This window comes from Clarias gariepinus, chromosome 2, assembly GCF_024256425.1.
Source record: "Clarias gariepinus isolate MV-2021 ecotype Netherlands chromosome 2, CGAR_prim_01v2, whole genome shotgun sequence".
Taxonomy (NCBI): domain Eukaryota; kingdom Metazoa; phylum Chordata; class Actinopteri; order Siluriformes; family Clariidae; genus Clarias; species Clarias gariepinus.
In genome coordinates, this window is record NC_071101.1 from 19,825,835 (window position 1) to 19,838,331 (window position 12,497).

Consider the following 12,497-nt stretch of genomic DNA (forward strand, 5'->3'; position numbering starts at 1 on the left):
CCCTTCTACTCATTATTATTATAATTATTATTATTAGCTGTTTTTTTAAACCTCTTGTGAGTGACAGGCAAATCTTACCAACAACCCAATCAGTGTGAACCTTTTTTTCGCCTTCGCCACGCCCACATTTCTGTTTTATTCTCCACGTCACCACATGATGGCGCTGTCTGACCTGCAGTTCGGTTTATATTCTGAGAACAACATATAAAGACTATAATTTATGACGCATTCGCAGGTCATTCTGCTCTAAATGCTCCGTGGTAGTCAGTGTAATCTGTATTGATTGATCTGGTTTCTCGTGCTCATGAGGAGGCGTCTGGCTCTGCGCGCTCAGGTCCAGTGAATAAGAAGCTCCAGGAGAGAGAGAGAGAGAGAGGGGGAGAGGGAGGGGGCGGGGGTTGCAGGCTCTTCGCCGCGCTGCTCTTTTAAATCCCGGTGGCGCTTTAATCTACCGATCACCACGCTGACGTCAACTAAACCTGAGCCTTGGCTTCCTATTGGCTGAAAGTGACGTCAGCTACATTTTTCCCCCTCCTGAACCATGACCTCATCCTTAGTTAATTTCTAGTGCCAAAGTGTACCTTCTGTTTGTGTGTATGTGTATGCGTGTGTTTATTTTATTTATTTTTTTTACCCGAATGGCTAATACATTGTAATTTACAGATTGCTTTTACCTGATGAGTCACTAGTCATAGTCGCCGAGCTGAATACACGGGACGAGAATGAAATGCACTACAGGAGTCGGTCGTGTTGTGTGCGTGTGTATGTTGTTTTTTGTCCGCATGCCCAATGCTGCTCAGTGACACTAGTGTCCACGAGCTGTGTGGATTAGTTAACAAAAACTGCGTGTTAACGGAAAGGGGCTTCAGTGTGCTATGGAGACGAGCTGAAGAGAAAAACGCGCTTTTTGGGGAGACCGGGGACTGTATGGTACGTATAATCCAACGACTGCTCTAATGCGCATGCGGCATTTCGTACAATTAGCTGAGAATGGGCTCGCGCTGTTTCCACTGGGGCTGGTAATATAATGTGCTGTGTGTACTCTGAGAAATGAAAATGGACTGTGAGTCTGTGTGTGTGTGTCATCTTGGTGGTGAGAGCTTTTTCTCTACTGTTGTCGGGTATGTTTATTACCATTTATCAATAGCAGATGTCAAAATCCGCTCTGGCTGCAGTGGGATGCGCACAATCACTCTCTTTTCATCATGTGCTTGCATTTATGCAATGCAGTATAATGTAATATAATGCTATAAATAAATATAAAATTAAGTTTATAATTTATAATGCATTTATATCTAATAATAATAATGCAGTTTATTCACCAGCAATATGCTTCTAAGGTTGCTTTCACATCAGGGACCCGTATTCACTCGACCCCAAAGTCCATTTCATTTCATTAGTGTGAACTCTGTAACTTATCCAGGGACGGCGTACAGATTGGCGGCGCATCAGCTTAGTGGTTAGCATTGTCAACTTGCATCTCCAGAATCTGGGTTCTATTCTTGCCCATGTTCTCCCTGTGCTTGGTGGGTTTCCTCTGGGTACTCTGGATTCCTCCCACAGTCCAAAGACATGCTGATTATGCTAATTGGTATTTCCAAACTGCCCGTAGTGTGTGAACGAGCATGTGAATGTTGATCAGAGGTTCTACCACAGTCGTGCAATAGGGATTAATAATGGTGGTAGTTGCCGTTGGACTACAGAGTTGTTTTTAGATAGATGAATGGATGATGCACAGATCACTGTTCGTGTATACTTGCATACAGTTTACATCTGGTGTGAAAGCTCACTGTTCTGGAACATGGTAGTGGAGTGCTATTTAGAATGTGATTTTATAACCGTTTGATTGTCCTGTTTAAAAATAACCAAGAGAGGAGCTCTGTGGTTTAATAGGAAAATATAGATATGTTTTGTCAAATTGTCAACCATGTAGTTTTTAAGGCATGCGTATATGTCTACTTCTTTGTGTTTATTGGCAGATCAGGAATCAGTCAGGTGCATGCTACCATCTACTATATTGGAGTGTGTAGATATGGAAGGATGCTAGAGTGCAGAGCATCACCAATATAAAAGCTGACTGGAAGTCAAGTACTGTGCAAAGCAAAAGTACTTAATATGAAATGAGTCCTAAGTTGTTTTAGGTGATGTCAGTAGATGTTGAAAATGAGAGTTTGGATAATCTTTCTGATTGTACGAAGGTGCTTGACAAAAGGATCAACCAGTACCTGATTTCTTAGACAATATACAGTACTGTGATTATGCTTAAAGAGAGATCAGTGACAAAAAATATTTTCTAGTCTAGACTTGATGAATGGTGCATAATACAGTTATAGTATGTCAAAATACTATATATATATACGGTCTGCTGAGTGTATGCATACAAAGGGATAGCGTTCACCAGGATTCAGCTGACTACATTCTTAACTGCCTACTACTATTGCCTAATACCTTACTAAAAAAGTGTATCAATAATAAGCCTATGAAGTCTTTATCCAGTTCCTCACCTCAGTGCATGACTTTGAGAAAGCCTTGATCATAAACTCTGTGCCGTTTGCCAATATAGCAATTTTCCTGGGTCACCTGCTTCTATAATCCAATATAATGTTATATAATAGTCATTATGGTGTTTGTGTATCTGGCCTTTTAGACACGAGTGGTTAAATTTGTGGAATGCATAACCATGTTCATGTTCCCACTTGGCCTGTGGGAAGATATTGCCTTCACTGCTTCAGAGGGAAATGTTTTTACTTTAGCTTATATTTCGAAGTGAAAAAAAAAACAAGGTCAAACCTCTTTAGGTCTGTCTAAAGACATAAAAGGATAACCAACAGGGATATTGTCTCAGGTTATAGTGTGTTGTTGCATAGCTGGAATAAAATTGTGTGAACAAGGGATTAGCCTGATATCAGTTGTATGAAATGGCAGAATGTGTTCGTGTAACTGGTTACACAGCATGCAATGTAAAATCTTGCAGTTACAAATTTATGATTTTTTTAATTTGGTGTAATAGGCGTGATGTTTCTGTTTTTGCTTTAATTGACTTGGTTGCATGGTCGCTGTCTGTTTTGGTGCATAGTTTAGTTTCCAGGTTTAGTTTTGACATTCAGAAAGCATGGTGATGCAGTACTTGGAGTCAGCAGTAACAATGTAAGTAAGAAGTGTATAACATTCACATCCTAAGGGACTGGCAATCTGAGTAACTTTATAAGACTTTTATCCATAGGTTGACGACTGATTGATTATTATTTAATTGATGGTTCTCCCTCATGCTACTACAGGGATGATTATTCTGGTTTTCACAAAATGCTCTATCTGTCAGTCTGTCTTTCTGCTCGTATTTCCACTCTAACCTTAGGCTTTGACATACTCAAGTGACTTTAAGGCCGGTTGTTCTAAAAAAAAACATTCAAGTGCATTCATCTTAATATAAGTTTTATACCATGATTTATCACTGCTTTAAATATTAACAGAGACATACATTACTCACTTAGCTTAATGATCATTAAAAACATGTGTATCTAGCATAGGAATTACAAAGGCATAGTAAGTCTAAAAAATAATAGGAACGTTATCACAGTGTTTATATGAATATTTGCTCTTATTCGCAGATGTATGCAATAAGTCATTTCTGAACCAACTGCTAACGTCTTTAACGCAGACTATCTCCAAATGGATTTTTTTTATTGCAAACACTGCAAGCTTGTCTTTGTTTTGGTTTTTGTGTTCAGGGCTAAGGATATGATTAGTGTCTTCTACTATGATCCTTGGCAGAGGCAAAGTCTTCATAAATATTGCTAAATTCCAAATGATCAATAAAACAGCAGCTCAGGGCGCTTTGTTGCTTTTTGTGATGCCAGAGTAAGCTGCACCTTTGCTCCATGCCCAGTCACTGTTTTGAGTTCGCTCTGTTGCCATAGCAATGGGAAATTCTCAACCAATCAGTATCTCAGCATCTGCACCAGCTTTTACGCAAGTCTTTCAGCAGCAGCATTGATGCTATGAACATTAGAAGTTATTTCTTGGCCATCATTCGCAGCTTGCAGATGTGACTCCGATGATGCCAAATTATGAAGTTTGTCTGGTTAAAGATGCAGTCCAGTCCATGAGCTGTGTGTGTGCGAGAAGGCATCTCTCTTCCTGCTCTCTCTCACATCCTGAACTGCAGTGCACAGCCCTGCCTAGAGCCGAGCCCCCCCCTTCACTCTTTTCCCTCCTCACACCGGCTGTGTTGTCAAGCAGAGGCATCGCCATTTGACGCAAGCAACGGCAGCTCCTTCACATCCTGCCAGGCTCTAGCATGTATTAACAGACAGACAAATGCGCTGCAGGTGTGCTCATCTACGCATTGGTCCAATGAACGGAAAGCCAAGCTGTGCCAGAATGGACTATAGGCTGGAGCGAGGATGCGCATCATCCGTGTAATGACAAGAAGAAGACTGGTGCGATTTGCTCTCCTTATGGCTTGCCATTTATACGTAAATATCGCATTGTATCTGAAGAATTGATCTCTGTGTATGTGTATGTGGCTCATTTGTTTGAATCAGACGCAGCAGATGGCTGATCGATGTGAGTGGCGCAGCGTGTGCGTCCATATTGATGCTGTTTTTGTGAGTCTGGTTACTAGGCAGTTCTGTGTGCTGCTGCTGCAGATCGGGAAAGAGGAGACAGGCCTTATAGCATGGCACTTGTTTACAGTAATCTGAAGCAGAACTTACTATGCAGTGCTTTTATGATTAGGATCAAGAGAATAATCATTGAGAGCTATGCACATTTAGAGAAAGGTTTAAAGGTACTGGAACTGATATTAACAAGAAAAAAATTCTTACTCTTTATTTATGAGATTGTTCTATGTCTATCGGCATTTGCTGCTATTAATTAATGCATGTTTTATTTTTTGTTGTTGTTGTGTATGGGCATCTTGGTAGCGGCATAATCTTATATTTGTACATGCTGTCTCTATGCAGCATTGGATTATCAAAGCAATCCTTTCTCTTTTCCACTCTGTCACACTACAGATATTCTTGTTGCAACATCCCATCATACATTCTGCAGATAGAGAGTGAGAGAAAGAGAGCCAGTTTATATTTTGCACGGTCGACTGCAACGATGTTGTTGCTCTGGACATGACGTCCCTCATATTGTTCACAGCGTATTGCTTAGCCAGCAGCTCAGTTGCTTGCTCAAGTGTTTGTTTTTGTCAGACATGCCTGCCTTGTCCTGCTGCTCAACAAGACTCAAAAACACACATTGCTCTAAAGTGTGAAGAAATCAGCAGTAGTTGTTAGTAATTATTTTAGTCCCATTCAGGCTTTCCTGTCTTTGTGTGCGCGTGTGTGCACGCTAGTGTGAAATTTCCGCCTAATGCCAATGAAAGTTTACCTCTTTCCACTTTCTCTCTACCTGTGTTTAAGTCTCTGTTCGGAAGGGAGAGACAGGCAGAGCTAGCCAAAAGCATGTATTTTTCATGACTGGTATGCTAGAGGAGAAATGAGAGCAGCATGGCAGGCAAGTGCTTTTTCTGAGTGAAGGCCACATTGGGTGGCAGGCCGGGCTTCCACTGGGATTTGCAAGGTGGGAAAGTTTGACTTCCTTCAGCAGTACTAAAAATGTGAGATCAGTAAGGTTTAATTAGAAAAAAAAAAAAAAAATATATATATATATATATATATATATATATATATACGTACTTCTATTAAAAGTATCGTTTAACTCCATACAGTTGGGTGGCCTGGCCTTAAGTATTCCTTAAAACCCCAGGAAACATATTTTCTCAGTTATATGAGTTGCATGATGGGTTTACCATGACCTCCAAAAGATGTTTTAATTTTAAGTTGGGTGGGATTATATATTTGATATAGGTCTGCCCATGTGCCATTTACTAATTTACTTCAACCTCAGAAAATAAAACTCTTGTTATCTAGCTTAATGTCAAGTCCAATTACAGAAACTCAATCAATTTTGTAAGTCGCTCTGGATAAGAAGGTCTGCCAAATACCTAAATGTAAATGTAGTTCTTGGACACACATACCCCATCATAAAACTGACCCATATATCTTATATTTGTATTATACTCATAATGACTTTGAGGCAACTTTTTTTTACTGTGTATCTTGGGAATCAGACAGGATAGCTCATATTACACAGCAAGATGTAAGTGCACTTGTGTCCCCCTCTTTCTGGATGGCTCGGTGGAGTAAAGTGGCGTCATGAAGAGTGGGTTCGAGTGCTGGCAAATCCTCCAGGAGAGCCAAACATGATTATACTTGGTGAAGTGATCAGACAGCATGACCGCAGACAAGTGGTGGGTTTGCATACAGGCTACTGCAGCCATTGGGTTAGGACTAGAGAGTTGCTCATTTTACATAGAGCAAATCAACATACAAGTTTTGAGAGTGTGAGCTGTGAGACTCAAAAAGCAAGTAAGTGAATTACCTTAGCAATTTTTAGAAATTAGTCTGATCTGGTTGTGATCTATATAGGATTATTATTATTTTTTTTTTACAAATGAGGCTAATTTTTTAATTATTATTCTAGCGACAGGAAAATTATTTATTACCTAAAATAATCTTTAGAAAATTTTATTTTATTTTTATTTTTAAGAAGCTGCTTTGAGACAATGACCATTGTTAAAAGCGCTATATAAATAAAATTGAATTGAATTATTGTATAAAAAATTATAATTAAAAACCCTGATACACATTTCTGACTATTGTGGCTATCATAATTTTAATATTGTAACCCAGACATAACTAGCTCATAAGTGTCTGTGATGTCAGATGTTTACTGACAAACAATGAGGTCCAGTGGTAAACAAAGTGCTGTCATGTTACAGCTCAGTAAGTGATGGATAACTTAATCTCTGGTGGGTTGATAAATCGATAACATTTTATATTTATCCCAATAGTGTGTGTGTGTGTGTGTGTGTGTGGTTTCTATACAAGGACTGCTGTTGTATTGATGATAAGCATCAATATAGGAGATACGAAATAAGCAGATGCACTTGAAGAAGCTGGTGATCCTGTTAAAATAACAGCAGCCGCACAGCATGCTCATCATAGAGTGTGCCAGCTTTAAAATTCCCTGAGCTTAATTTAGACCACCTCGGCCTGGTTCCTGTTTCATGAGTGAACAAAAGCTATTCTAAATCTGACAGCGAACATCGCACTGACAGCACTACAGAGTAAAATCTCTCACTTGATAAGTACTCTTGTATGGCAGTGCACGCTGCATGATGACAGCATTGTCAACATGGTCTGATGACAAGCAAAATTGTTCCACTCATGCAACCAGTAACCAGCAGGGCACGTAGTGTTGCTTAAGTCTTGTTTCGTTTTACCAATTAAAATTTCGCTCCTCTCTCCTCAGGAAACATGGCAGTCATGAGGTCTGTCTTGAAGCTACTTGGCTGATCTGAGCCCTTCAGCCCATACCTAGTGTGCACCTGTGAAGTCCTTTGGGCAAGTGAGCCCTATTTGAAGTGGCTCCTTCATGGCAGGGGAGAAGAGCCGTCGCAGCGTCATGGACATTAAGCGCCTGGCGAGTCTTCTGCAGCGTGGGGCCGGCCGCCTGCTTGTCATCGACAGCCGCACCTTCTCTGAGTACAATGCTTCGCACGTGCATGGAGCTGTCAATGTCTGCTGTTCTAAACTTGTCAAGAGGAGACTGCAGCAGGACAAGGTTTCCATCACGGAGCTCCTACAACCCAACGGCAAGGTCAAGGTACACTGCAATGCTTCTAATTATGATTTCGGGAAGGGCAGGGTCAAAGGTTTTGTCGAATAGGTTTATTATAAGATTAATTTATTAATTTCTTTTGAAGACTACGCTGAGGGTTTTATTTGATGGGCCGCGCTTTATTTATTTTACATTATTACATTGATTTAGTATTCACATGTGAACAGCCATTAAAGAGCCACCATTGTGACACCCGCTTGCAATGCGGCATGGCCAAGTTCTTATGCACATACAGTATGTGACACTCCCTCTTGTGAGAAGTGTGGCGAATTAAGCTTAATACTCAACAAGCAATTTGCAATGTGAAAGGAGAGGTGATGAAAGGACCAGTCGCCTGCCCAAAAGCTTAATCCACCTAGTACACTATATTTGGAAGGTAGTTTACTGGAAGTTTATTGCTCATCGTTTTTTTGGATGCTTGCACTTTCCGTGACATCTTCATTGAATATATCAAACTAGCATGACTTATTCTTAGGCATGTGGTAAAACTGAAAGAAGTATGTAGGCAACCCCACATGAAGCACATCAAATAGACTGTCCAATATACAGTATAGTTGTGTATACAGTGTAATGAACTTTCTCCACCAAATACAGTATGTGTATGTGTATTGATTAATCATGCAGTTAGTAGTATGATAGAAAAACCTTTACCTCTAGAGATTATTGTGTGTAGTAATGTCCAGTGGTCTCACCCGTAACTATTAACCCTGTATGAGTTAGACCATATAAAGGTGAAGATATAAAATTTCGGTCATAAATTTCGTTTATTTATTTATTTATTTATTTATTTATTTTGCTTCCTCGTGCTGACTGATGTACACAGATACAATACCAAAGATTTCAGAGTCTACTCTCGACTGCATGTTGGATAGACTGCACCAAATTTATTCCTCCTTTATTATTCATTGCTAAATTTTATGAGGGGTGTTACTGTCAAACCAGGACTTTAGATTGTGCAGAATATCAAAAGACAGTTGAGAGGGTCAGGACTGTACAGGGTTGTGGCAATAACTCAAGTTGAGAAAAGTTATCCATAAATTTTTAAGCATCACACTTTCCAGTTGCTGAATGTTAATGGGAACAACTGCAATGAGCTTCGAGCCACCTCGGCTGGCATGGTCATTCATGGACATACAGCTTTCTTTAAAATGTTTGCAAATGTGCAGAAAGAGTCTCATCACTATACTGTTCTACTTTATGGTGATGAATAATGTGCTACTGTGCTGCTGTCTTCTGTAAATGTAAGTCAGCTTCATGACTTCATTCATGAGAAATTTCCCTCAACACAAGTACAGGTTTGACTTGAACAGACCTTGTATAATACCACCTTCTTTTTGTGAGCTGTCATATTTTGAACATAACATGATTTGGATCAGAAATCTGATTTGGTGCATGATTTTATTATGCTGCAATGGCATTTTGTTTGGCATTTGGTTCCCTAAATAGGAAAAACAGTCTTTAGACCAGATCTCATGATAGAACATATAGTACATTAATATGAAAAGTCAACAAAACTGTCAAGTCAAAAAAAAAAAAAGAAATGTCCTTCTTCTGAGTCTTTGGCTTTCTCTCTTGCTCTGAAAATGCACTGGAGTTGTATTATGTCATTCAGTAAAGAGGATAATGCCAGTGATTAAGGCATAGTCTGGATAAAGATGCAGCAAAGCGGGTGTAGCGGGAGAGGCAGGACCGGGTGGACACCAGAGACTCTTTGTTATTGGTTAAGCATGACCTCATCCTCTTTTGTGTAGCCACTGACAAAGCGCAGGCTAGGCACATGCAGTGTGTTTGTACAGTCAGCTCAGCCTCCTGATCAAGCCTTCCCTACACTTAAACACTGCTCAAGACCAGGCCTGGAGCAGTGGCCTTAATGTGAAAGCAAAGCAAGAGAAGGCCACCACTGTAGTTCATTATAAGTGTGCATAAAGGAAGAAGTTGAAAGAGCATTAATGGATGAGCTCTATTCATCTACACACAGATAAAAATGATGGCCCTCTATGTGCAATGCTGGGTCCACTTGGATTTTATCTGTGGCTAGTAGATATTCCTTCATTATTAGGTCATTTCTGGCCCTCTTAGTGATTTGCTACAGCAAAATGGTTCTCAAATTAGCACTAATGGATGTAGATAGCTTTAGTCATCAGTTTGTCCTTCAGACTAATTGAAGAACCACAAGGATGCGTGATAATGTAGACGCATTTTGTAAGAGTGCAAAAAACATCAGAACTATTGTTTTAAAAAAAAAAAAATCACTTTTAATACTATTTTGTGGTGTAACTTAAACTGTTCAGATAGCTAGTTTGTAACTTTTGGGACAATGCATGATTCCAGGACTAGGAAGAGATCACATGTGTTAAAGTTTCTTTAGAAAAGAGATTTTAAGAAACAAATTTCTTTCATACCACCAAGATAGCTTTTTACCCGCAGGGATGTTTCAGCAGAACAAGCCAAGCAGTGCTTCCTGAATACAACATTCCTCATGATTTGTTCCCACAACCTATAAATAAAATGACGAGTAAGAATTTCTGACCAACTGGACCAGGTATTTATGTTCTATATGCTTATTTGGTCTGTACTTTTCTTTTTGCAATTTGTTGCATTATGGTGTTTAAAAGATTACAGTGTGCAACAGGCCTAGCATATAATGATCAGGAGGCTGGTATAAAACACATTAAGCAAACTATTTTGCTATCGCTTGGTTTGGCTAGTTATCATTCATTATATAAGTAGACAATATGCCATGAACGTGTATGGGTTGTATACTGTTGGATAGTGGTAAATATTCTGACTCTCATTTAGCTGATTAGTATTGTCTATATGTTTATTAAATAAAAGTGTTTCTTATTTTGAACTGGGGTGAGTACAGTAGCTAGAACAGGCAAGTAGCTGAGGGCAATAATAAGACTTTATATGCAGTGACAAACGAGGCCATTTCTAGGCTTATGCTAATCCCTGCTGCCAAATGTTCCATTGAGTTGCTATTGACAGATGGTTCAGTTGTTGCCCGTGGTGAGGACAGACTGAAAGAATGGCCTGGAGGAGACAGTGACTACAGCGTATACGGGAAAGGCTTATGGCTAAGGAATGGATACCAGAGAGTAATGAGTAGGAACGTGCATCATTATTGCATGCAAATTAATAACTCTGGGACAAAGAGATATTAATTCTGGCTCTTTTTTAGAAAAAGGCAGTACGTACCTTGCTCTGTTTTCTTTGATACTGTGGTAATTATTATAACCTTCTCCGCCCTATGTCTAAAAGCAAATATGGTTCCAGCCATCAAAAGTGCAAAAAATTGGAATACCAAGACGATGTTGTTCAGCAGAGAATTAGAGAGAGCCGGTATAAGCAAAAATCACAAATTGGATGATTTCACCAATTAAGCGTTTACTGCGTTGGACGTGTGTTTTTTGGGGGCCTGGAGAGAACAACGCAACTGCGCTTGAGTGTGGATCAAAGTGACTGATCCAAGACTGTATACCTTTAAGCAGCATGGTCCTGGCCTGGTTCTAAATTCGATCTGAAAGCGATTCGGCTGAATCGACAGTCACAAACCTGCTAAACTGAACCACAGGGTGCAAACTGAGCCAAGGATCTGAGACATAGTGCTGCAGAAATACCATCTGCTCTGCATATTCGCACTGATAAAATAGATACGAAAAATATATTTAAAGCTTGTTATTTAAGCAAATTCTCTAAACATTATTCAAAAGATTCTGAAAGATTTTTTTATGAACTTGTACTTGAACCTGCCTTTTGAATTGCATGCCTTTCAAACAACTTTTTTTCTATTAGATTTTGGATCATTTATTTCTGTGCCGTGTGAACCAAACCTGATGGTAAATGGACCAAAAATATCCATTTTTACTTTTATTTGGACTCAGCAAATGGACTGTGAAAGCTCCCTTGAAAATAAAAATGAAAAATCTTCATTATACTATTGACAGTGTCTTCCGGACAAAACCCCATTAAATTCCTATTATTTAAAAAATGTACAAAAATCACACCATGACTTGTTTTTATCTGTCACATTGTTGCAGAACTGAAAACTGAAAGCAATGTGAAAATGAGCATAGATTTTATTTTATGTATTATTATTATTATTATTATTATATGTATTACTATTATTATTATTTTATTATTATTATTATTATTATTAACTGACTTAGGTCCTTCAAATTGCACATGTTGGTAGAGTAACTCTTTATCTATACAATTGTAGTACTAACATAGTACCCACCGCTCCAATTCTCTTTGGAAATCCCTTTAGTCACAGTTGATGGTCTCCCACTGCGTTACAGAATGTTTACAGAGATGGCACCATTGACAAGAGCAATGTGCACAGATGGATGGAGAAATTTAAAGAAGAATTAACAGCATTGAAGACAAACCAGTGGGAGACCATGGACATACAAAGAGGATACAAGAGTTGGGTTCAAGTAATGGCTTGTGACTATGTTGAGTAGTACTTTTGTATAAAGAAACACATGTTCTACCAACATGCATAATTTGAATGACCTATATCAGGTAACATCATGCCCACATTTGCATTACTTTCGGTATGGCCCTCATATACAGGATATATGTTTTTTCCTGATTTCTGCAAAAGAGTGACTGGTAAAGACAAGTAAAGTCCTGGTATGATTATTTAAACAATATTTTTGTATATCTTACATAATATGAATTTAATGCAATACTTTTTTTTTTTTTGCAATACTTTTGCCACAGATCATGTATGTATATGTAAATTCCGATATTCAAAA

The 12,497-nt window shown here is 38.9% G+C and overlaps 1 protein-coding gene across 2 annotated transcripts in view; it reads left to right on the forward strand.

Annotated features, from left to right (window-relative positions):
• The first annotated feature begins 583 nt into the window (after positions 1 to 583).
• Positions 584 to 12,497, forward strand: part of dusp8a (dual specificity phosphatase 8a) — a 39,350-nt gene continuing 27,436 nt past the window's right edge. Inside the window, exons 1-2 of one of the 2 annotated variants that reach the window (XM_053485524.1) lie at positions 584 to 930; positions 7,366 to 7,719. In XM_053485524.1, the coding sequence (XP_053341499.1) occupies positions 7,489 to 7,719 (231 nt within the window). In that variant the 5' untranslated portion in view covers positions 584 to 930; positions 7,366 to 7,488. Of the gene's footprint in view, positions 931 to 4,259; positions 4,440 to 7,365; positions 7,720 to 12,497 lie in introns of those variants that run through there. The other variant, XM_053485533.1, reaches the window with a different exon arrangement.